At 51.6% G+C, this 26,649-nt stretch overlaps 1 protein-coding gene across 2 annotated transcripts in view; it reads right to left on the bottom strand.

The window, feature by feature from the left end:
• Nucleotides 1–26,649, bottom strand: part of RNFT2 (ring finger protein, transmembrane 2) — a 58,478-nt gene that overhangs the window by 5,990 nt on the left and 25,839 nt on the right. For both annotated transcript variants that reach the window (XM_084763465.1, XM_084763466.1), the window contains exons 8-10: nucleotides 4,822–4,971; nucleotides 3,551–3,616; nucleotides 3,321–3,422 (exon numbers count right to left, since the gene is read on the bottom strand). In XM_084763465.1, coding sequence (XP_084619591.1) covers nucleotides 3,321–3,422; nucleotides 3,551–3,616; nucleotides 4,822–4,971 — 318 coding nt within the window. The remainder of the gene's footprint in view (nucleotides 1–3,320; nucleotides 3,423–3,550; nucleotides 3,617–4,821; nucleotides 4,972–26,649) is intronic.

Genomic DNA, 26,649 nt, shown 5'->3' with positions numbered 1-26,649 from the left:
GGCATGCTCATTCATTCATGCAATGACAGGATGGCCCTTTCACCTGCCCTGTCACCTCTGCCCCCACACAGCAGCAGAGCAAGGTGGAGATGTGAGCCCAGTCTGGCGGTGCCTGTGGGTCTTCATCCACTGTATGTGGCTGTCACTCCTAGGTCTAGGGCAATGGTGTCTTGTCCGCCCCCTCCCGCCCCCTCCCATCAGGTCCTCATCCACCTTTAGAAAGATACGGTTCGAGGAGAATGGGGGAGACGGACAGATTGAGGCCCAGAGAGACTGCCAGGAGAACGACGTTCACCTCGCCATCATGTTCAGATAATCCCCGTCGCGGAGAAGGAAATACAGATGGCTCCAAAGCTCGAGCGGAGATGCCCAGCCATGCTCATAATTAGGGGGATGCAAATGAAGGCAGAGCCGAGACAGCACCGTCACCTGTCAGTCTGGCAAAGCTGAGGCGTTGGTAATGCTACTGCAAGCAAGGGTAGGAGCAAGGGGCGGGGTCGCAGTTCATGGAGAAGAGGTAGGCAGTCCCTCCAAAAAGGGCAATTTAGCAAGACCTGTCAAAACGGAGGACCTCTGACCTGGTAATTCTACCACTAGGAATTCCCGCTACCAGGAGCCCGCCCACGTTCCAGACAGGGTGTTTGCCGGGAACAGCTACCATGTGCTGAGCCCGTGGACTTCTAAGGCTCTATGCGAGTGAACTCATTTAACCATCACCATGGGCTCAGGCAGGCACGAGCAATCTATTTCAGTCACCTTTGTGACAGCCGTCTTTGCAGTAACAAGAGATGGTAAGAGTCTGTTCCTCTCAGGAAACAGCCAGACAAATGGTAGTCTGTCCAGAGTGTCAGGAATAAGGAATGACCTCTGAGCACCAGCCATGGGCTACAAAGGCACAGAGCAACACGCAGCTCACGGAGACTATGTTTCAAGTTCACTTTGTTCTAAAAGATGTTTTTGGGTGTGTATATGTTTGGGTGCATGTATACAGATACATGTGCACACTAAACACATGCACATGCTATGTTTGACATGATTGTGAATTCTTTTCTTGTTTGTTTGTTTGTTTTTTGAGACAGGGCTCTCTGTGTAGCCTTGGCTGTTCTGGACTCACTTTGTAGACCAGACCGGCCTTGAACTCATGATCCACCTGCCTCTGCCTCCCGAGTGCTGGGATTAAAGGCGTGCACCGCCGCCGCTGCCACCAGGCATGATTGTGAATTCTGTAACATATCTTTAGCAGGTGATAACAGAAGGAGGCAACTGCATTGCTTGTGAGGTTGGTAGGGGACAGAGACCAGACAAGGGCAATAGTCTTTGCATGCAAGTATATATGTATGTATGTACATATGTATGTACGTATGTACATATGTGTGTACATACGTACGTATGTATGTGTGTATATTTTGTGTGTGTGCAGGCACCATGATGGAGGAGAATGTGTGGGAGATGGTCTTCTCCTTCCACCATGTGGGTTCCAGGGACTGAACTCGGGCTACCAGGCTACGCAGCAAGCGTCTTCACCTGCTGAGACACCTTGCTAACTTCGCTGGTTCCCGCCTTTGTATATATTTAGAAAAAACCAAAACACCCTTTTGTTCTGGAATAAGCTTAAAGTTATGAAAAGTTCAGTGATATAAACATGGCCTTCGCCCAGGCCCAGCTTGCCCTCACATGACCAAAAAAGGCCTTTGTAAAGCAGAGAATGGGGTTCACAAGTTACTAATGACGGATTCTAGGTTGATTTAAATTTCATCAAAACACAGCCGTTTTATCCTCTTCTCTCTGTCCTGAGATCCAAAGCTAGCTGCAAATTGGATTTCGTTGTCATGTCTCTTTTCTGAGTTTTGACTTGGGCAATTTGAACAGGGGGGTTGCCATGGAGCCCAGGCTGGCCTTGAACTTGTGGAGGGAGAGATCCCCCTCTCTCTCTGCCTCTCAAGTGCTGGGATTCAGGATGTACACCCCACACCCGGCCATACTGTCAATTTAAATACAAATAACACAGAGAAGGCAGTACCTCAGTTTATAGAGTATTTGTGTAGCACACACAAGGCCCTGGGTGTGGCAGCTCATACCTACCACCCCAGTACATGGCAGAAGGACCAAGTTCAGCCATCCTTTGCTACAAAATGAGTCTGATACTAGTCTGGGCTACATATGACCCAGTCCCCAAAGAAACAACAACAACAACAACAAAACAAAACAAAACAAAAAAAAGAAAGAAAGAGCATTAAAAACAAACTCCAAAGTCTCTCTCAAGCAGCAATAACAATTTTTTTTTCTTGCTAATGCGAAAAGAGGGCCCCACCTCCTACCCCATCTTGCAAGGGTGTTAGGGAGGCCATCTGCCTGTCTTCTCATTCCTTCTGGAACCCGGGCTTATGCAGAAAGCCTCCACAGACTGGAGCACACAGCTCTCTGCCCTGGTCCCTGGGGACTCTACATGAATCTCTCTTACACAGCTCTTATCACTGCCTGCTTGTTTCATAGTTATTTATGAATATGTGTCTGAATCCCTAAGGAGCCCAGCAAGCATCCCAAGGAGGGCCCGGCTCTGTGCATCCTCCGTCTCTCCTCTGACCCACCTCACACTTACTGAGCGGACACCTGGCCCCTAATGTCAGGAAGGGGGCATAGGGCCTGTTAGAAAGCCAAGACACTTGCCACTGTGGCCTGGGGATCCCAGGTAAATAAGGAAAACAAAGGGCAATGATAACTATGCTGAAAATGATAAAGACAATGCTGGCAACTGCTGAGGTCGGCCACACAGGGCTAGCTCTGCACAGATGACCTCACTTAGACGGAGACAGAGCTGATGCAATAGGCACTCCTGTAACTGTAGCCAGACACACACTTAGCATTCAGCACCACTGTATACTTGTCACAGGGAGATGGAGCAACACCCCATCCTGTTGTGCCAGGGATCAAGAATACTTCCAGAAGCCAGAAGTGGGAGGATCCCGTGTTCAAGGATTCCTGAGCTACACAGTGAGACCCTGTCTCAAAACAACAGCAAAACCCATCAACTACGGCTGGGGGGCTGGAGGTGTGCCATGGGAGAAGGCACACTCGGCTCGAGCAGGCCCTGAGTTAAGATCCACTTTCAAAGACGGACAAGTTCTACAGTGACCAACAACACTGAGGCTCAGAGAGAAAAGCAGCCCTGACCTTGGCGACCCGGCTAGAAAGAGGCAGGGTTGAGATCTGAACTCTGATCTAGCCGCCTCCAGTCTTGACCAGGTTGCTCCCCAAGACCAAGCAAGAGCTTTGAGATGTGTCGCAGGACAGGCTTGTCCTGGAGTGGAGTCCCTGCTCACCTGGCACAGGAGAATCATAGGGTCTCGGAACTCAGCCTGACAGATGGCGCAGATGGCGCCCGCCTCCGTGCACTGCTGCCCCGTGGCTCGGACCCCGTAATTCTGTTTGAGAAAAAAGGACGGGAGGGAGACAAACAGCTGTGAGCTCCTGAGGAAGGCAGTATCTGTGGGGTGAGGAAAAGCTGCTGCAGGCTGCAGAGTCTGGTTCCCGGGGCCTGAGGCTCACTCACCTGGGAGGTGCAAAGGAGCTTCAGTGCTTTCCTGAGTCCACCCACACGACCACAGATGTCGAAGGACTGAAAGGAGAGTAGAGCAAAGGCTGAGGACAAACTCCCAGTAGCCCCACCTTTCATTGATCATTTTCAGGAAACTTCTTTCCATTTCTATTAGATTTGCCTGATTTCTGTCCTAACACCTGGTATCAATAATCTCCCCTGTTACCCTAATTAGATAAATAAATAACATATATACTGTTTTTCCCCTTGCCAAGCCCAGGGCAGGCATTACTAATCAATCATGGCACTGTTCCAATACTGTAGCCAGCCACTGCTAGCTGATCACAGTGAGCAAGATAAGGCCCCATGGCTTGTCCTGCTGGAAGGAAGCTCATGACCTTTAAAGCCAGAAACAGAGAAGGGAGAGAGGAGAGAGGCAACAGAGAGAGTCAGAGTTTTCTTTTAGGGGCCAATAAGATGGTTCAGTGGGTAGAGGCTCTTGCTATCAAGCCTGACCTCCTGAGTTCAAATCCCTAGAAGCCATGTTGGGGAAAGAGAGAGGCCTGACTCCCACAGGTGGTACTCTGACTTTCACATGTACACTGTTGCCTGCCCCACCTCCAACACTAAATAAAAATTTTAAAGGTGTTGATAAATGCTATGATGCTACGATGCATGTGAATCTCAAAAATGTAACAGTAAAATCAAATGAGCCGCACCCAAATGGTCCTTGCACATCCCAGCGATGTGAACCCCCGGCACCGAGACATGATGTGGATTAGTGTCTTCCGGAGGCTGGGAAGCAGGGGGATGGAGAACGGCTGCCACGCGGGAAAGCTGAGCACTGGGCTTCTCTGTGGGCTGAGAACTTGCTTTGGAACCACACGGAGGCGGTGGTTGCGCCACACTGTTGACAGCCGATGCCACTTACTGCACATGGCACATGGTTAGCAGCAGCCAGGCCTGGTGATGTAGGCCTGTAATCCTTCCAGCTTCTCCAGAGGCTGAGGCAGGAGGATTGGGAGTTGAAGGATAACTTGGGAACTTGATGAAACCCTATGTCAGTGTTATAAAAGTGTAAGGGTAGAGTGTCTGCCTACCATGAGCCAAGCTCTGGGTTCAGGTCCCAGTACCAGAGAGAGAAAGAGAGAAGAGACAGACTGACTGATGGTTAATCCGATGTTACACAAAATACATTTTGTTTTAAAACCAGAAGATACTGGTGCTGGTCCTAAGCTCCCCAGCAGCCCCCAAGCCCATCCCAGCATGCCCCGGGACCAGCTCACCTTGCACAGACTGTAAAGAATAATCAGGACCCCTCCGAGGAAGTAGCTGTTGGAGGACTCATCCCCCATGATGTATTTGTACCACAGCTGGATGGGAACGAGCGACCTGAACAGCTGGCTCAGCTCCTCGATGAGCAGATAAAACTTGCCCTACAGCCGCACAAAAAGCGTCAATTAGCCTTAGCAGCAAAGACCCAAAGGACAGAGCTGGGGCCCAGGCGCGGTCGTAATGACAGTCCAGGTCACTGGCAGGCCATTAATCAGCTTTGGAAAGCACTCAAGCTGGCTCTAATGGGGCACCGGTGGATGTGGCCAGGGAGACACGGCTCCTGTCTGAAGTCCTTGGCCACCGCCCACTGTCCACTGCCCACAAGATCAAAACACCAGGATCTGGTGTCAGGGGTGGAGAAAGAAAACACTTTGGATAGGGCATGGGCGTGGTCACTGCCTAGCTTCGAGCAGTGTGGATGGGTACCCGCAGCCTCCGGCAAACTACCCAGAGGACAGGAGCGAGGGGGGCCAGGCTAGGAGGCAGGAGCAGCCACCCCACTTCTGCAGTCTCCCTCTTACGGCTTCCAGAGGGGCCTCACTCTTTCTGGGGTTGACTCTCAGAATGAGACTCCCATTTTTCACCCCATGGGGTTGTTCTGAGGATTAAATACCATGGGCGGAAAGAGGACTTAGTTCAGTGCCAGCCCACAGAGTCAGGGCTCCACCTGCCCTTTGGCCTTGAACAAGTCCCCTGAGGGAAGCCTGTGATAGGAAAGGGAGAGAAATAAACCACTTCTCCATGGAATCCAATGCATGGAATGCTAATGTGACAGGGGACCCTTGACACCCCTCCAAGGAGGTTCCCTGAGAGAAATGGAAATGGGCGCCCTCGTAGGAAATGTTCTCGGCAGCCGTTGTCACAAGACCCACTGACCGGAAACTGCCCTAACGCACCACCCATAGCTGATCGCATAGCACAAACTCAGGCACTCCTTGTAAAATAGGAGACGGCTCGGCTAGTGTAACTAAGCGATGACTGATACGCCTATCAACATGGATGGAGTTCATAGGCAGTGTGAGGCTTCAAAGATGTTCATAAAGACCCCATATTGGGCTGGGGAAAGGCTTAGTGGATAGTATTGGCCAAACAAACACGAGGACCAGAGTTCAGATCCCTACCACCCACTCAGAAGCCATGTAGGTGTGGTATGATCCCAGCGTTTAGGAAGCAGGGACAAGGGCTCCCAGGAAAGCTGGCCAGCTAGAGTGGCTGGATCAGTCAGCTTCAGGGTCAATGAAAGTCCTGCCTCAGTATATAAAGTAGAGAGTTATTGAGGAAGACACTGGACATCAATTTGGGGCCTCCAGATGCATACACACACACACACACACACACACACACACACACACACACACACGGACACACGCAGACTCTACATGGCAATTCTTGTTTACATGAAATCTCTGAATAGGTAACATTAAGCTAGAGTGATAAAATCAGAACCCTGTCCAGGCTTGGAATGGAATGCTAAGTGACAACAGGGAATTATGGGAAATGGCAGAAGGTCGGTCCTTCATTGGTTGTAATGGCACTTGTGTGGGTGTGGTCACCTGCTCCAGCTCACAGAAACTGTGCTGCAAAACTGTGTACTTTCTTATATGTCAATCACACTTGAATCAGACTGAGGAGCACACACATACATGAGCCAACAGGCCCTTCCTCGGGTGTCCACAGCCTTAAAAACGTCAGTGAGTGCTGTACTTGGGACTCACCTAATAGAAATCAGGGCTTTGTGCAAAGATATGCCAAGAAAGAACGTTGCTGGGATGATCTTTGTGACAGCAAAAAAAGTCACAAAGGAAGTACACAAGTGGTAGGGCCCGTCAGCTAGAGAGCTACGATGGGACGTCACACAGCGGTGAAAGATTATCCTGTGAAACACCCACTCTGTGGTTAGCCACACACGCGATTACAACCAAGGTCAGAACCCCGGTAATAAGTCACCTTAACGCCACAAACCCTAGGATACAACACACAGGGCAGGACAGTGTCAGGTCTGTGGTCCTCGACGGGACCATGAGAAAATAAGAGACAAATTCAAATGGTTGACACTGCAGAATAACCACGCAGCTCCGTCCAAAACAAAGATCAAGGACTCAGTGACAGAAGGAGGCCAAGGAGAAATGATAAGTCAGTGTGATATGCAAGACTGAATTCTTTAAAATTACCATCTATTATTTACTTAGTGTATGATGCTTGTGTGAGCCACAGCTTGTGTGTGGAGGTCCGAGGACGGCTGGCAGGAGCCAGTTCTCTCCTTCCACCACGCAGGCTCCAGGGGTCAAACTCAAGTCATCAGGCTTGGCAGCAAGCCCCTTTATGAGTGAAGCCATCGCACGAGCCACACGGAGACTTTCTACCCACCTCTTCATCTGTTATGATGCCAGGCACAAGGCATCCAGGAGGCCCCTTGAAGCAGATACTCAGAAGGACCAAGAATGGTCATCCAGCCATCCACTCCCACTGCGAATGCTTGGCTGAGTCCCTGGCAGTGGGGGTCAGGGGTGGGGGGTCCCTGTTTCCTGAAGGGCCTTCCTTTCCCTTCAATACTCCTTCTGTACAACCCCTTGTCCCAGAAGTATCACCTGGATGCAAATCTGTTCCTTTGGGAACTTGCGGAAGGCAAGAGATGGCTGGCACATAGCCATGGTACACACCCATGGATGGCAAGAGAGGCTCCACCCTGCTCCACCCAACATCAGGTCCTAGGCTCTGCAGGATCCCACTGCTTTCCTGCCTTCCCAAGCTCAGCTGTTCCATGCTTCCTTCACATCTGATATGCAGGATATCTGATATGCAACTTCCAAAGGGGTCATAAGCCACATGTTGAGCCCTGACAGAAACAACGAGAGGTTGGAAGTATTTTGGCAGCAGAGGGCTCTGTACATGGGCAATGGCCTTTTGTTTCTAGGTCTACTGTGAGGAAGAATGCCATGGCAACCGGAGTGTGTGGAAAAACAGCTTCTTTATGGCAGACAGGAAATAGAAAAAAGGGACCAAAGCAACATGTGTCTTCCAGAGACAGGACCCAGGGACCTGCTTCTGCTAGCAAGGCCACACCCCTACCTTTCACCACCTTCCAATAATACCACCCAATTATGCATCCATGAAGAAATGGATCCATCCATCTGTCCATCTGTCCACCCATCCATCCATCCATCCGTCCACCCACCCATCTGTCCGTCTGTCCATCCATCCATCCATGCATCCATCCATCCTGTAGAATCCATCAGGATTTGTCCCTGGAGACATCCTTATAGACATACCTGGTGTGCCACAGCCTCACACTTCATGTGTGTATGTGCAGTGTGTGTACGTGTGTATGTCTGTGGGTACATATGCACATGTGTGTGCAGGTGCACATGTGTGTATTCATGCACGCGTGGAGGCCAGAGACTGGATTTGGGTGGGTGCCTTCCTTACCCACGCTCCACCCTGTTTTGTGAGGCGGCGTCTCTCACTAATCTGGGGCTCACCTGCTATGCTGGCTCAGCACCTCCTTGCCTCCATCAACCGATGCTGAATCACAGCTGCACCAACTGCCTTGACATGCTTATTTACTTGAATGTGGATACTACAGACTGGATGCAAATGCTCACATGTGCATGGCAGACAGTTTAGCAACTGAGCCACTTCCCCTGCCCACGTTTCCTGATCCAGTAAGGATAACAATCAACTCTAGCATGTTCCGTGTCTATCTCCAGTCTCTCCCAACTTACAACAGTAACCTGCTTTCCCCCTTGTACCTGAAGTCAGTTTACCTCAGAGAACTTTCCTCCCTTCTCCCCCATGGACCTCAATCCCCATTTCCCTTTTTACCAAAAAAAGTATCTGTTGTGGTATCTGTAGAGTTGCGTGTGTGTTCATATGTATGCATGTGGAAGACAGAGGCTGACATCATGTGTCTTCTGCAGTCTCTCCCCACTTCATAACAGAGGCAGGGTCTCTTGCTGACCAGAGCTTATGTAGTCAGCCAGTGTGCCCATGGCATCACCTGTCTCTCCCTCCCTAGTGCTGAGGCTAAAGGGCTCCAGGCCTACTTGCCTTCCTGTGGCTGTTGGGGATCTGACGTCAGGTCCTCATGCTTGTGGGCCAAGTGCTCTATAAACTGAGCCTTCTCTCCATGCCCCTTAATCATTTATTTTTTTTCCTTTCCTTCCTTCCCATCCACAGACCCATCCATCCATCCATCCATCCACACATCCATCCATCTATCCATCCACCCATCCATCCATCCATCCATCCATCCACCCACCCATCCACCCACCCATCCATCCACCCATCCATCCATCCACCCACCCATCCATCCACCCATCCACCCATCCATCCATCCATCCATCCACCTACCCATCCACCCACCCATCCATCCACCCACCCATCCATCCACCCACCCATCCATCCATCCATCCATCCACCCACCCATCCATCCATCCATCCACCCACCCATCCACCCACCCATCCATCCATCCATCCATCCATCCACCCACCCATCCACCCACCCACCCATCCATCCACCCACCCATCCACCCACCCATCCATCCATCCATCCACCCACCCATCCATCCATCCATCCATCCACCCACCCATCCACCCATCCATCCATCCATCCACCCATCCATCCATCCATCCATCCACCCACCCATCCATCCACCCATCCACCCACCCATCCATCCATCCACCCACCCATCCATCCATCCATCCATCCACCCACCCATCCACCCACCCATCCACCCACTCATCCCATCCATCCACCCATCCATCCATCCACCCACCCATCCACCCATCCATCCATCCACCCACCCATCCACCCACCCATCCACCCACCCATCCATCCACCCACCCACCCATCCATCCATCCATCCATCCATCCATCCATCCATCCATCCATGCACCCACCCATCCACCCACCCATCCATCCACCCATCCACCCATCCACCCACCCATCCACCCATCCACCCATTCATCCACCCATCCATCCATCCATCCAGGCATGGTTCCTTTATTTATATCCACCTTCTCCTCTCTCTCATCTCCTCTCTCCCTTCAAAGCAGTTTTTCAAACCTCAGCCCCTGTCTCTCCTGCTGGATTTTGAGGCCCCCAGAGGAGATCTTTGGGCTTGGGGCATCTACCCTCCACCTTTACGTAGAGCATATCCTTGCACACAGTAGGGCAGAGATCTCTGATTACTCCTGGCCCCTTTTCACACTTTGCTAACAGCAGATCGGAGTTGGAAAATGGGAAAGAACCTCACATTTTATCAGCAAGCCTTTGTGTCACAGAAAATAAAATCAAGGGCGTGAGAGCCTAGCGGAACCATCTTAAAAGTAGCAATTAGCTGTGGGGTGGGGTGGCCGCTGGGAACTGTGCATCCACGGAGAGCTCCCATCCTCTAATTAAGCACTTCCTAATTCCAGGGTTCTTGCATGCTTCTTCTGACGACCACCACACAGAAGGCGGGGCCCACAGTGAGAGAGGCGACAGAGTGCGGGCACCTCTTCTCCCTGTCACCAGGGAAGAGGCACACGGAGACTGTTGTAAGACTGTGGTATGAGGGGTGGGGAGGTGATGGGGAGGATTCTGGGCTGGAACTGTGACTGGGGTGTGGGGGCTGGGTACCAGTCGGGCCGCAGTCTCTCCTTTCCTCACTGTCAGGATGGGTTGGGACACAGACAGGAAAACAAGGAAACAACAAAAGCTTGGAGACTACCTGGGGCTGATGAGGAGGGCCAGACACTGAGGAAGGAGATGAGCAGAGGGCACTTCCAGCTGCTCTGAAGAGTGGGAGGGGGGAGGAGAGGAACCATCCAGGACACCATTAGAGACCCAGAGAGGAAGGATTGGTTATTCACGTGTCCCTGAATATCAGGACAGGACAGCTCAGAGCTCAAGGTAAGACACTTGCCATGGTCAGGTCTGCTACCCACTAAATGGGGTGACTCTGGACAATAACACAACTTCTCTGAGCCTCACTTCCCTCATCTGTGTACAAAGATACACACACACACACATACATACACACATACATACATTCCCACACACACCTACCTGCACTCACACACATTCACTAACACCTACACCCACATACACTCATATGCTCTCACACACACTCATACACACACACACACACACACACACACACACACACACACACACAGACCACCATCATCACCACCACGTAAACTCACATGCTCACAACTGCACGCAGTGGTGTTCTAGCAGACCAGGTCCCTGGGAGTAAACAATCCCTGACTTGTGAATTTCAGTGGTGTAAATACTCCCATAAGGCCTGCTGCAAACTTCCTAGGAGTTCAACCTTCCACTCTCAAGAGCCCAGGTGACCTGGATCGCCCATACCACAGACACCATATAGATCCAAGAGACTAAAAGGTCTAAAATACAGGTTCACAGCCAGGAAAGGTGCAGGACACGGACAATGCTTGCTTCATACTGATCTCATGCTGATCCTGGCCTGGGAGTATTACATATCAGTGCCACATCGGAAAAGAGATGGTGAGGTTCAATGGAAATGTTTGTGGTACAGTGTGGCTTGGCATATGAAACCCTAGGATCCACCCCTAACATCACAGAGTGGGAGGAAGGAAAGAACGCAGCTTAGAACTGAGGCAGAGAGATGTCTGGACTGCCCAAGCCCAGACCTGAAGCGATGGGGCAGTTTTCCTTCCCTGCTCTTGCTGTCTGGTGGAAGGAGCAAGAGGCCGTGTGTGGAGTCTGGGCCAGCCACATCTTCAGTTGAGGCAGCAGACTCTAGAGACAAGGCCTGAATGGGCTGCCCAGGCCTGGAGGACAGCATATGGCAGAGAGATGAGCCGTCCCCAGTATACACCAAATGAACAGAGAGATGAGCCGTCCCCGGTATACACCAAATGAACAGAGAGATGAGCCGTCCCCGGTATACACCAAATGAACAGAGAGATGAGCCGTCCCCGGTATACACCAAATGAACAGAGAGATGAGCCGTCCCCGGTATACACCAAATGAACAGAGATGAGCCGTCCCCGGTATACACTAAATGAACAGAGATGAGCTGTCCCCGGTATACACTAAATGAACAGAGATGAGCTGTCCCCAGTATACACCAAATGAACAGAGAGATGAGCCGTCTCCGGTATACACCAAATGAACTTGGAATCACAGAACAGGGAGAGTTAAATGATGTGGTGTTAAGCCAAGGACAAAAGGAAGAAGAGGAGAAAGGGCAGGAAGAGGAAGACCAGGAGGAGAGACTCAGGCAAGGATCTCCTCAAATTCATGCACCAAAGCCCTAATCCCCACCCTCAGTACCCAGAGGGGAGGGCGGCTCCTGAATCCTCCAAACAAAGCATGGTCAAAACTGTGATGCTCAAGTCTCTCATACAAAAGAGTAGACTATCTGCCTAGAAGCCCCGCCCTGTAGCCAACAGTAGCTTCTGATGTGGATACAATGTAAACACTATGTAAATAGACTCTGTTGCTTAGGAAACCATGACAAAAAGTCTGCCCACTTCAGTATAGCTGCAAGCCCCCTGAGTAATGTGGAGCCGCAGTGGGTCTAAATGGCCAGTGTGGAACCTGGAGACACAGCCAGCTGCACTGGGACATGTGGCCCTTGGGAGGTGATGTGGACGTGAGGGTGGCACCTTGTGACAGGATTGGTGCCATTATAAGAGACGCCATGGGCTGGAAAGGTAGCTTAGCAGTTAAGAGCCCTTGAAGAGCCAACTCGGGTTTTGTTTCTAGCCCCCATGTCAGAAGGCTCACAAACACCTGGAGACCTGACATGGCTCTCCAAGTACCCAGATACACTCACGCACACACATAAAAATAATACACCCTTGTAAATAAGCTGCCAGGTTCAGCCCTATAACTCCAACCTCATCCACACGAGGGTTGAGAGGATGAGACTGGAAGATCGCTCTGAGTTCGAGGCCATCCTGTCCTACACAGAGAAGAGATGGGTGCTCAAAAGGCAGGATGAGGGGCCTCCCTGGGAAGGAGCCCAATCATTCAAGGGTTTGATCTTGGATTCTGCAGCCTTCAGTGCTGGGGGAAACTGAAACCACCAGTTTCAGGGTGGTTGTCATAGCAACCTAAACAGATGACTGCGGCTAGCCAGTAGTGGACCCCGTGGTTCAAGGTTGGGCCTATGTTTGTTCCTATTGGCAGGGTTCAAATCCTAGCCCTACCCTTTCCCAGCTGGGCACACCTCCTCTCTGTAACCAAACTCTTTGTATGCCCTTGGTGTCCCTGGCCCTCATAAGCAATATTCAGTAGTGGTCCTGCTGCAAAGAGCTCCCTAACAGTCCTGGTCTATGCAGCAAATTCCTCAGAAGGTGGCCAGAACACAAGGTCAGTCTTGGGCCCAAAACTGTACCAGACCCTGCTCTGACCAGTGTCTTCTGCGACGCAGAGAGGTGTCCGAAGCGCTTACCATGCTGTCCACCTGCAGCACAGAGCAGCATGTGCCCGCATCTCTGTGAGCAGTGCAGCATGTGCCTGAATCCCTGTGAGCAGGCATAGTGGAACCTGGGTCCTTTGCACAGGCTCCTCCCATCCCCCTGAAGCCCTTACACCCTGCCAAGCTGGCTCCCTCACTGTCCTTGAGTCTTGCTGGACAGCCTGGGTGACGCTATGGTTACAACAGCTGGCCGGACTCCCATGGCCATAGTCTTTCCCTGACGATGAGGATGCTGCTGATGGAGTCTCTGCATGTAAGGAGCTTTAAAGACTGTGAGAGCTTGTTCGGAGGTTCTGGCACAGGTTCTCAACCTGTGGGTCTCGAACCCTTTGGGGGTTGGACGACCTGTTCATGGGGTTCAAATATCAGCTATCCCGCACATTGGATATTTACATCATGATTCATAACGGTAGCAAAATTACAGTTATGGAGTAGCAGTGAAAATAGTTTTACGGCTAAAATCACCACAGCATGAGGAACTGCATTAGAAGGTCACAGCATTGGGAAGGACAAGAGCCACCGATCTCAGTAGCCGAGGCAGCTATTCTTAACGGTGATGGAAGACCAGCCCTCCTCACTTCAGGAAAGGGTGTCTTCTTCCACTGACTGAGCCCACAGCTTTTCGAGGGACACACAGGAGTGGTGAGGCAGAGAGGGACCATCCACCTGGCCAGCCAGCCCATTCATATTGCCCCCGGTGATTAGTGGAGCGACAGATGTTACAGGCGGATTGTCCTTGTGCCCAAACAAGACTCTGCAATGTAACCCCTGAGGAAGATGATTTGGTGGCCGCCGCTGAGATGGACACAGAAGGACACAGTGAAGAAAGACGCAAGCAAGGAGTGGGGTAGAGGTGGGACCCGACTGTGCCTCCTGGCCTCTGAGAAGTTCTAATGCTCTCTTGCTGAGGTTTTCCTGGCGAATGTCAACAATGGAAGCCCCTGACGACACTGGCAACGTGGGGCCAATGGGAGCCCCCTCTTAGGATGGATGGAGGCCTTAGTTCAGCAGTGTGGGGTTCATCTAGATACATGGGAGGATCGATGAGGGGCAGCTGTGGCCCCATGGGTAGTCTGCCAATCATCAAGTGCTCTGTGTGTGCCTTCTCGATTGGGCGACAGAGGGAGAAAGAAATGGCTTTCCCATATTGGCAATGGCCAACGTGAGCTCGGTGTGAAATGTGTGCAATTTTGAGTCCAAGAGCCCAGTGAGCATCTTTCATGGTTCTGGTATCTTAAGTTTCGCTCTCTAGACCTCAGTGTTCTGCTCTGTACACCAGGGGTACTAACCCACCTCTGACCTTCTGGGCCTCTAATCACTGTTAATTCATGTACTGCTATCCCCTGGGATCGAGATGGTCAGAAAGTTAACAGAGTAGCTTGGAGAAATAAGGGGTATCTTGATATCTCAAAACCCTGGAGGTAAGCTGGCCACAGCTTCAGGTACAGGCGGATCCAGGAGCTCAAACCTGGAGTCGAGAATCCGACACTATGGTTCTACCTCACTCACATCTCCATTTGCCAGCTGTGGCCATCTCTGCTCCTCTCCAGTGACGTAGTGCTTAGAAGGTTATGTGCTGGCCGACACTGCACACAGCGCCTGAGAGGCGGGTGCTGCTGACACTCTTAGGGTACAGAATAGGTTATGGGGGCACAGATTAGTAAGGCAACCTGCTTCAAGTCACACAGCTAGGAAAACGCTGGACCTAACAGATCTCGATGGAAGCCAGTAGTGACAGTTTTGACAGCTTGGATTCCTACAGAAAGGGCAGATTTTTGTGTTTTTCTTGAGCCCGGGCACCAAAGTAGGCAAGCGAGTGTTGGCAGGGTCCTGTTGGAATCAAGCTGTCTTCTTCCGGGAACAGAGGGCCGAGGCTGAACTTGGTCACCTGCCTCTCTGAATGGCTAGGCCCTCTGAATGGAAGGACCCCCACGACAGTTCTGTCAGAACTGCTAAGAGAGCCAAGTGGGTTCCCCTGGTGAGCCTAGGGTCCGGCGAAGACAGGGAAACAGCTCCGTTGTCTGAGGCCACAGCCTGGCTGCACCCCAAAGCCTGCTTTAGTGTGAGGGGGAATGAACCGAAAATGCTACAGCCTTGAGGGCAGTGGGAGCCCCTCAGCCCCAGTCCGTTTGCCTTGTCTTCCAAGTTGACAGAGAGAGCTGAAAAATAAAGGCTTGCTTTTCCAGGAAAATGACCTGCCAGTCTGTTGGGATGTTTGAGGCCTCAGCTGCCAGCCCCCTCAGGACAACACAGCTCTGGAAACCATCTGAAGGGCAGAGCTGTGACCGGAGGGGCCCAGCTAGACTTTCTCAAGAGAGGAGGTTCCTAGCTGACCCCTGGGCTCTCGCAGAAGAACCTGGAAAGGCTGCAGAGAGGAACACAGAAAAACGACACAAAGAGGACCAAAGCAGGAACAACAGCCTGGGCCAGAGTCCGCAGAGAAGTGACCCAAGCCTGCTGGAAAAGACCACTGGGAACAGCTGAACATGTTGGCCTGGAGCTTAGGGTCCTCAAACTGGCGATCCTCCTGCCGCAGTCTCCCAGTGCTGGGATCACAGGTACCCCACCAGGACTGCTTTATAATCCCCTTTAGCACATCCCAGGCAGGAACCGCACAACCAGAACCCCTCTGAGAGGGAGGTGGTTATGACCAATTCCAAGTCTGAGATGAGATGACACTGGACTAAGGCACTGTGAGGATGATCAGAGCAGAGAGGGAAGGGACAGAAGAGAAGACTGGCTGCCTGTCGGGGGGTAGGGGAGGAGAGGCTGTCCCCGTGGCTAATCAGAGGTCGCCATGCTGTTCTTAAAAGCACCATTAGCAGGTGAGGAAACAGGCTCAGATGGGACAGGGCGAGAAGCAAGGACTTGAACGCTGTGGGGTGCTTCAAGACATCGTGAAAATGACAGGAAACAATAGCCTAGGACATATAATGAGATGTGGGGAGAAGGTAAGAATAGACAGAGGGAAGAGGAAGAGTAAAAGAGGAAAAAGGGAAGGCTAGCAGGGAAACGGAGAAGGGGAGAGCAACCCAGAACCTAGGGAAGATGAGGTGGGGCCAGCACACTCCGCGTTGCCTGGCAACGGGCGCTGCAATGATGTCAGCGGCGGCCCAGCTTCTCCCGGGTGGATGAGATCACCGTGGCCTCCCGAGCTCCCTAGAACAAGCTCTCCGCCAGTGCCAGCGTCTAGAGCATCCAAGGCTCCTGGGGCGGCGCTGGCCGATGACGTCACTCCAACACCGTGAAGCCTCCAGGCGCAAAAAGTACTGAGCTCTTGGCGTGACTGACTGACTTGCAGGGGCTCTGGCCCCTCAGCAGCCCCACCCTGCACTTACACCCCGGGTACCCCAGGGGGCCAACCCCACTGCAGAGAAACCTGTTATTGTAGTCACAGCTCAGAGCCCTTCCCACTGACCCAAGCCAGGTCTCCAGGATGTGGTTTTTTTGTATGCATGTATGCATGCATACGTGTGTGTCTACATTATGTATATACACCATGTGTGTGGTTGGTGCCAGAAGAGGGTATCAGGTGCCCTGGAACTGGAGTTAGAAACGGTTGTAAGCCACCTTGGGATGCTGGGCGTCAAATCGAGGTACTCTGCAAGAGCAGCCAGTGCTCTTAACTGCTGGGCCATCTCTCCAGTCCCCAGTGATTTGTTTTCAAGCCTGGGTCGTGCTGATTGTGGTCTGATGCCTTATGTTTAGTGATGATCACCTGACAAAGGGGCAGGACCTGTCTCAACAGGAACCCTTTTATACAGTCCCTGCAGCCACACCAGTGCCTGTCATACTGTGCGTGATGCATAGTTTGGAGGTGATTGCAAAAAACTGTTGGCTTGGACAGAGATGACACCCAAACTCAAGTCTAGCTGGGGGGTAAAATTGAGTATATTCCATGTTTGCTCAGTCCATGACCAATAGTTTGGCAGGAACGGAGACAGAAAACGTACATTAGACAGACGTGGGAATGGTTTCCTTCAGACAATGGAACAGAGATTCTCCCAGTGGGTTTCATAGCATTTTCCAAGGCATGGTTTTAAAGATTTTCTTTAAAATCTATACACATTTCTGTAACTTTTCTTTTCTTTTCCTTCCTTCCTTCCTTCTTTCCTTCCTCCCTCCCTCTCCCCCTCCCCTCTCAACAGTTTTATTGTGTAGTCCTAGCTGACCTGGACCTCACTATGTAGACATTGGCCTTGAACTGAGATCCACCAGTCTCTGCTTCTTGAGTGATGGATCAAAGGCGCGTGCCACCACACATGGCTTAGAGCCAGCTCTGTCCTACACCCCTTGGAGCCTTTGTGAACAGGCGAGCAAGTGGAGGCTCACAGCAGTCTTACCTCTGACTCCGTTTCTTTCACCCAGGGAAGGAGGGTTGCTAGGGGAAACGGGAGCAGGGCCATGCCCTGGATGCAAGCCACTACCACTGAGCTGAGGACACGTGGATCCTCTCAGAGGGCCACATCTGGAAATGTGCCGCCCTGGATCCACAGGTGTAGGTGGCATGATAGGATACAGCTGATCCTGGGAACCCAGCACTCAGCCTCCCCATCTTGTGCCTAGATTCACTAGCAGCTTTCCTGGCCTGTGGATATGGTGGCCATACCTGCTCTTGGTGAGAGCTTGGCAGACATCACCATTAGGAGTAAGACTTTCTACCATAATCTGGAAAATCACCTCAGTGCTATGGCTGTTTGTTCCCCCGGAAGGCTCTTTTGGCTTCAAGCTGCCCAGCTCCTGCCCACTCTTTTCTCATATGGGGGCACACACCTGTAATCCCAGCACTGCGAAGCTGAGGCAGAAGGCCTGCCAAGGGTCCAAGGCCAGCCTTGGCTACCGAGTGAGACTAGGGCAGCCTTGTGGGTGGCTGTTTAGGGGTGCCTGCTTTCCACTGGGAGCTTTGAGCTTGGAACCCCTGGTTCTGAGGGCTCCTCCAACTTAGCACCTAGCTGGCTAGAGGGTAGACTCCAATCTTAGAAGAAAGATCACGCCTGGGGATGAATCATGATGTGACCTGCGACCAGCCTGATCCCCTGACCAGCGGAACAGAGGCCTGTCTGACTCTAGAAGTGTGCACAAGACGGCAGGTGCAGCTCTACCTCCGCAGCATGGGGAGGCCTTCAGGACGACCTCTTGTGGCATCTGACATCTTGGTTTGGCCTCACCATGACCATGATTAGGCCAGAGGTCTCTGCCTCCTTGCCCAAGGGCTGCAGAGTCTGAGTTCTCTTCAGTAAGAACAGCTATCAGCTAAGGCCCACCTGAGACGGGGGAGGGAATCTTAAAGAGTTAGGGTCACAGAAGGCTCCAAAGAGGCACTAGGCCACAGGAGGGTACCCCAGGTAGCTGGCCCGGATGTTGAAGGAGGGTCTTCCCTGCCCCTGCTTTTCTTGAGGAGCATGGGAGCTACTGTGGACCCCTTATGATGTAGCCTCAGGCTCCACACTCAAGGCATTCACTTGGGTTGTGCCCAGCTCCATGTGCCCTGCCCATTCTTTTGGACAGGACACTGGGGGACGTGGGCATGGGGGGGGGGGGAGATCCTGCTTGCCAGTGATAAGCAAGATGGAGCACTGAGAATAGCCACAGTACCCGGGTCTGAGTCTCTAGTCATTTCTCCATTGGGACCACCCTAGGACAGGTGACACAGGTGGGGCACAGCCAGGCCTCCCCCTTGACAGTCACCGTCAGAGCTGCAAAGGGTGTCATCTTTCAACCTGGAAACCTAGTTCTAAAGGAGACAGGGAAGTGGGGCTGGGGGCCAGGAGGAGCCCGGATTCCAGCAGCAGCTGTGTTCCTCATTTCCCCCTAGGATCCTGGCGGCCCCTCCCCCGTGCTGAGTGTTTGCCATTAAAAACAAACAGTATCATTTGGTTCAATATAAAATGAATTAAAGGAAATTAAACTGCGGGGGCCATGTGGTCTGTCTTGTCTGCTGTTGTCTGAGGCTGTTTTTCATCTTTCCCCAGTGGGGAACAACAGCTTGAGGGGTGTGGAGCAGGGCAGGACTGAGTAAGCCAGTAAATAAATAAATAAATAAATAATGTGACCCCCCTCCCCCACACACTAGTGTAGGCTGAGGTGTGAGAACTCCCAGGTGTCCACTGGGCCCTGTCCCTGCTGTCTCCCTTGGTGGCTGACTGTAGCCTTTGAGAGTCTCCCAAGGCACAGAGTAAAGAGGCAGGAGGGGACAAAACAAAACAAACAAAACCAAATAAAAGTGATAGGTAAGGCCCTTGAGACAGGAGAGGGGGCACTGGGTAGCTGGGGGCTGAGTCTGAGAGGCTGGGATAAGGGTGTGGGGCCTGGGTTGACAGGAGCAGCTGTTATGACTGTCCCCCACTGTGCAGCGTGGCAGTGGCTGCCATTGCCCTGTGATAGGTTGGCAGAAGTGTGGACCTGGATGTGTGTGTGTGTGTGTGTGTGTGTGTGTGTGTATGTGTGTCTCACAGCACGTCGAAAAACTGAGTTCTGAAACTAAAGAAACAATTCAAGTGTCTGCCCACCACTCACTAACCCTCATCAAGCCAGTTACCTTCGCTGTGCCTCAGTTTCCATGTCTGCCCAAGAGTAAGATCTAAGAGTATCTCCCTCACAAGGTGTTATGGGCTTGTGCAGTGGGTGGTTTGAGTGAAAATGGCCTCCATGGGCTCATATGTTTGAACACTTGGTCCTCAGTTAGCAGAACTGCTTGGTAAGGATTAGGAGGTGTGCCTTTGTTGGAGAAAGTGTGCCCCTGGGGGTGACTCTGAGGTTTCAAAAGTCTACACCAAGCCCACTGTGTGTGTGTTTCTCTCTCTCTCTCTCTCTCTCTCTCTCTCTCTCTCTCTCTCTCTCTCTCTCTCTCTCTCTCTCTCCCTGCTGATCAAGATGTAAAGCTCTCGGCCACTGCTCTAGCACCATGCCTGTCTGCTTCCGGCCATGATGATCATGGACTGACCTTGGAAAACTGTAAGCCAGCCACCAGCCACCAACTAAATGCTTTCCTTTATAAGAGGTGCCTTAGCCGTGGTGTCTCCTCATGGCAAAACAACATGGCATGAACTTCCACAGATGAAGCCTCTAGGATGGGAGCAGACACACCAGCTATATCCCATGTCTGTACTGGATTACCATGTGATATTTATTATGTTATTAATATCATGGCCCCCCAAGGGCATGCCCCCACCATCTGAGAGGCCCTGCGCCTCACACTGTTGTTCTGTCACAGGATGCTGTGTGACCCTAGATAAATTAATAAACCTGGCTGGGGTGGCTCACATGCAATGAAGTGTAAGGACCGTGGAGCAGAGACTAGTGTCTCCTAATGTCCCCTGTGCCCTTCTTTCAGCAGAAGACTCTCCGCATGGCCTTAGGTTCAACAGCACCTGCCTACTATAGGACCCTGCCTGGCAGGGCAGCCCACTGGCCCATTTGCATGACTGAGCAGAAGCCAGTGGGCTTTAAGCAGAAGGACAGGGCTCATTTGGAGAAAGGAATATACAGGGACACAAATGCAAAACCCCTAAGGCTGGACCATCGGCCGGTGAGATGGCTCAGTGAGGAAAGGTGCTTGTTGCAACCGAGCCCGGTGACCTGTGTTTCATTTCTGGGAATCACATGGTGGAGGGGGGGGGTAGCGAGCGCTGATGCCCTCACGTTGTCTTCTGACTTCCACACACAGGCCATGGCAAGCACATGTCTGCACACACAGAATGAATGTAACAATAATAATCAGAAAAAAGACAAGAGTGCAAAGAATTCAGAAGTCTGCTGTAAGGCTCTGACACTGTGGTGGTGGCGCTCTCTCTCTCTCTCTCTCTCTCTCTCTCTCTCTCTCTCTCTCTCTGGGAATGTGGGATCAATGATAGGAAATCATATGATCCCATGATGCAGTGCTTCCCAGCCATAGATCTAGTGACAAAAAATGAGATGCTTAAAAAAAAAATCAAATTCAATACTGATAATTGGAATGGGGACTTCTTTTGTCTCTCTCTCTCTCTCTCTCTCTCTCTCTCTCTCTCTCTCTCTCTCTCTCTCTCTCTCTTGAGACAGGGTCTCATTAAGTAGCCTAGGCTGGTCTTAAACTCATGGCCATCCTCCTGCCTCAGCACCCCCACCCCCGGTGGAATGAATATGTACATCACTACCTTGTGATACTTTTTTTCCTGAAAGGTTCTTTGTTTGTAGGGCCGGCCGGGAGATGGCTTGGTTGGGAGATACTCATCCCACCAACTCCATCCTGGATGGCCGTGCTAGAGAGACCCTGTGTGTGCTTGCCAGGGTGTCGGGCATTGTATTTGTCTTGTTGACAGAAGGTGAAGAGACAGTGTAACCGTCACTATATTGGGGATATCACGCAACACCAGAAAGGAATGTGTTCTGATCACCCAGAGCACTTGCTATGGCCCTGACTGAGGTGCACACCCCTGCAGCTTCTGACTCCATAGACGCAGCCTGAAGATGTGTATGCCTACTGGTTGCCAGCAGAGTTAAGATCACGTGTGTGCGGGAGTGTGTGTATGTGTGCACTGTGGGTGTGTGGATATGTGTGCATGCAGAGGCCTGAGGTCCATGTTGGGTATCTTCCCTGTTATGTATGTGTGTATGTACATAAATAGATATACTGTTTGTGGTGCTTTGACCTTTGAACTGTGATTCTATTATTTATTAACAAAATAATTATATGGTAGTAGAAGGCAGACATCCAGATAGATTAAAAAAATACATATTCTTGAAGGACAAAGGGCTCTAGGAAGGCTGGTCTTTGGGACATGCTTCTGTCAGGGTTACTGTGACAAGGTATCAGAGTGGCTGGCTTCAAGACCAGAAATTACCCTCTTTTTAGAAAGTAGTATAGAGGTAGTAAGTATGCAGCCCTGGCACTTACTATGTAGTCTGGGTTGGCGGGGAACTGACTTAATATAGACCAGGGCATCCTCAAACTCACAGCTCCTCTGCCTCTGTCTCCTGAGCACCCAGATCAGAGGCATGCACCACAATGCCCCACTCAACAGCAGAAATTGGTTCATGATAGTGCTGGAAGCTGGAAGGCCAAGGCCATGGTGCCTGGAGGGTTGGATCCTTTGGAGGGCTGCCTCTGAGCCTGTCTATGTAAGACACTAATGGCCGCACAGAGTCCTGGCCTTCCTTGTGATCTCCTGCAATATCTGAACTCAAAATACCCGCCTTGCAGCTGTGGACTTAAACGCTTGGTTCCCATCGGATGGTGCTGGCTTGGGCAAGGGCTGGAATGTGGGATGGGGCTTGAGGGTGTCGACCGGCCTATCCACCCCTCTCTTGCTTCCTTACTGCCTACATTGTGTACTCAGTCGCCTCAAGCTCCCACCACAGGAAGCAGCAGCTCCTGCCACCACGCCCTCTCCACCATGGACTCTACACCCTGGCCCACAAGCCACAATAGGTTGTTTCTGTCAGATGTTCTGTCAGAACAATAAGAAAAGTAACAGACACACCTCCTTTTAGCTTCATTACCTCTTGAAATACTATCCCTGGGGGTAGCAAGATGGCTCAGAGTGTAAAGGCACTTGCTGTCAAGTCTGAAGCTCTGAGTTCAAACCCCAGGACCACACAAGATGGAGAAACCAGACACCTGCAAGTTACTCTTTAACCACTATATGTGCTGTGGCATATGCACACACACGGACTAAATAAATAAATATATCTTAAAAACTAAAAATGCAAATACAGCCTCATGCTGAGGCAGTATGGGTTAGGACCTCAATATATAAGCTCTCAGGGACACATTTCAGGCTGTTGCTTTAGGGGCTGGCCTGAGGACATAAGAAAACACAGCGTTAGCAGCATGGCTACGTAGGGCTGGGCAGTTGCTAGCACTGGCTTTCCAGCCTAACGATGGGTCCCTGGGAGCAGTCGATTGGCAGAGCCCTTCTTCGCCTGCTCTGGCTCATCCTGCTCTGCTGTCTTGAGGCAGCAGGATAGAGGCCTGGCTCCCCGTCTTCGATGTATAATGGGATAAGCATGATGGGCTGAGAGGAGCATGTGAGCATTGGGTGAGCATTGGGTGAGCATTGGCCAAGGTCCCCAGTGCTAAACAACGGAGCTATGGGTGAGTGGCCAAGGTCCCCAGTGCTAAACAACGGAGCTATGGGTGAGTGGCCAAGGTCCCCAGTACTGAACATGGGAGCCAGGACTGATGTGTGGCTTTGATAATTCAAGGCCTGGGTGGTATCTGCCATGTGGTGTGGCTTCCCTTGACAAGTGGCCTGAAGGGTTCTTAAGACAACTACCTGTTCTTATGACCCCTGCCAGTTACTCGTATGCACTGATGACTTTGTCAGTGCTGTGACCAAGCGCCTGAGAAGAAGTACCTTAAGGGAAAAAAGGGTTATTTTGTCTCACAGTTTGAAGATGCTGTCCATTCCAGCATGGAAGGCATGGCTGTGGGCGCTTCAAGTGGCTGACCAGTTAGGGAGGAGAGAGGAATGCTGGGACTCAGTGCACTGCCCCTCCACCGTGTGTGTGTGTGTGTGTGTGTGTGTGTGTGTGTGTATGTGTGTGTGCACAACATGTGTGTGCGCGCGCGCGCGCGTGCGTGTGCATGTGCGTCCTCATTCAAGCAGGTCTTCCCACCTCAATTAGCCCAGTCTAGAAACGCCCTCACAGACTGGCTCTCAGTTTTGTCTCTTAGGCGAGCTGAGATCCTGTCAAGATGAAAATCAATATTAACCATCACAGGCCCAGCCCTTGTCAACTAGACACCGCCCCCAACACACCACTCTTAAGCTACCATCTTCCACCCCTTGTCCCCATAGGCTCATGGCTATCTCCAAAGGAAAAGTGCATTCACCATATTAGTGGGATGCTCTAAATGGTAACACCCTCCAGAGCTTTTGGCAATGGTGATGGGGTAGGCTCAGACTATCACACACCCTGGACCAGCTCTCTGCCACTGAGCTCCGGCCTTGGCCCTGGAGACATTGTATCTGTGTTGGCTACACAGCTAGGTGCTGCATGTGGCTCCTGAGCAAATGTGGCTGGTGCAGGAGAGGAGAGCGCAGCAGCAGAATTCAGTTACTTCGCCCATAAGTACATGCATATGTACAGAGCACAGCTGGGGGCCAGCGCAGCTCGAGCATCCAGGGCCAAGAGGCTCTCACTTCAATACAAAGAAGGGCAGCGTGGACCAGGCAATTGCTTCCTTCTATTCCTGAGAACAGCAGGGGTTAGGAAGGATGGTGTCATGTGAATCTAGGTGAACATCAGCCTCCTCATTAAGAACAGGTGGGCATGGATGTGAGGGCTGATCCCTGTGCTCCCAGAACTCAGAAAGCTGAGGCAGGAGGATGGAGGGCTCCAGACTAGCCTAGACTACATAGTGGGACCCTGTCTCAAAAGGCCAGAAACAAGGGCTGCTCGGATGGCTCAGTGGGTAAAAGTGCTTCCTGCTGGGGAGAAAAGTGACCCCTGCAAGCTGTCTTCTGACCTCCAAGTGCCCCGTGCCCCCCCCCACGCCATAAATAAATACAATACAAAATTAGAACAAAGCAAATCAAACAAAACTTAAACAAACAAAAAGAAACAGCAGAACGGCATAACAGGTGTGCTGGCAGAGGAGTGAGCGGACCACAGCTGGGAAGGTGTCTTGGTTTTACTCAGTCTACATGGCCCTTCAAGCCAAAAGGCCCCAGAGCCGCCAGTGAACTGCAGCAAGACAGGACTTCGAGGAAGGGAAGGTGGACCAGGATTTAACCCTGACAAGTAATTAGGGTGAGGTTTTATTTTCAACTCATAGCAACTACATTGCTTAGGACAGACACTCCTCAGACGTGAGGTCCAGGGGTACCGGAGCTCACACTCCAGTGGAGGCGATGCAGGGTGGGGTGGGGTGGCAGACAATAGATGTGGACAAACTATCGGAGGAAGATGAGTCCATGGTGCCAGCATGGGGCAGTCTGGGAGGCCAAGAGAGGAACCATGGGAAGGCCACAGTCATGGCAACAGCAGGGTGACACTGCCACAAGCAGAGGGGACAGGAACTATGAAGGGCCTGAGAAACAGAATGCAAAGTCCCCAAGGAAGCTGGGCCAGGTAGAGGGAGAGAGTTGGGGTAGAAGGCAGATCTGGTAGGCCCAAGATATACCATACGGGGTTAATTAATTAATTTGATGCAGGCAAGTGCTTTACCAAGTCACACCCCCAACCTATCATGTGGGCTTATCATGAAAAACGGCAGCTCAGCTCAGGGCCAGATGTGGTGGCTTACACCCAGAACCCCAGCACTCAAGAGACTGAGGCAGGAGGATTAGAAATTGCCCAGGAATCACAGTGAAACTCTTTCTAAGAAACGAACAAAAGCAAATGGCAGCTCAGGACGCCAGGCCATGGTGACCATTTGGAGTGAAGGTTGAGGATCAGTGGTCCTTTAACCTAAGGACCCTGACTCACTGAGGGCTACTCTGTGAGGGTTCCTGACAGACTCCCTCATGCTGGAAGCATGAGGGATTGGGGAATTGGTCACAGCAAAGGGATGATTAAGAAGAAGAGAATGAAAACACCCCCCAAGTCCCCAGGCAAGGTGGCTCACTCAGCCACCCGTCAGGCCATCAAGCGGGGCCAAATACCAGAGGCCTCCAATATCATAATTGCAATATTCAGCCAGCCCACTCTCTCAGCGGATGGCGTGGAGGCCTGCACAGGAGCATCTGTGCTGAGGGCCATTAGGGGTCCCTGACAGATGTGTCTCCCCACCACTCGCCCCACCCCAGCTGCAGAGGAACACCCGTGGCTTTCTTCCTCCTAGACAAGGATTGATGAGGATTCTCAAGAGCTCTCAGACAGGCAAGGAGAGGCTGCGGACCTTTTCCCAGCCTGCAATTTATCTTGGGAGGGCCATTCACATCACTTGTTACAGCCTGGATTATGCTCTGACCTGGCACATTAATCTCTCCGAATAAAATAATAATCATCAAGGAAGGAGCTGGACAGTTGCCAAGGAGGCATTAATAACTGTCACCCACACCTCAGAGGTGTGGGAAAGGGGTGTCAGGGCCCACATTCACCCCCTGGTCCAATGTGGTGTCCTGTGCAGGAGAGGAAAGACAAGATACTCCGGCCTGGCCTGGGGTGGAGGGGCAGGGATTCTGTATCCACGGACCTGACTCTTGACGAGCTCACTAGACAAATCTAAGAAACTAAAGAGACCGTGTCTGCATTCCTACGCACAAAGGTTCCTATGGCACTACTCACACCAGCCCAAAGGTGTGCAAAGCACCCTGAAGTCCCTCAAAGGACAACTGGCTAAATGAATTGAGGTCTGTCCAAGTTGAGGGGTGGGCACTAGTCACAGAAAGAAAT

This window comes from Acomys minous (genome assembly GCF_964271855.1).
Source record: "Acomys minous genome assembly, chromosome: 16".
NCBI lineage: Eukaryota > Metazoa > Chordata > Mammalia > Rodentia > Muridae > Acomys > Acomys minous.
The sequence above is the reverse complement of the archived record's forward strand: the minus strand, read 5'-3'. Positions and strand labels throughout refer to the sequence as shown.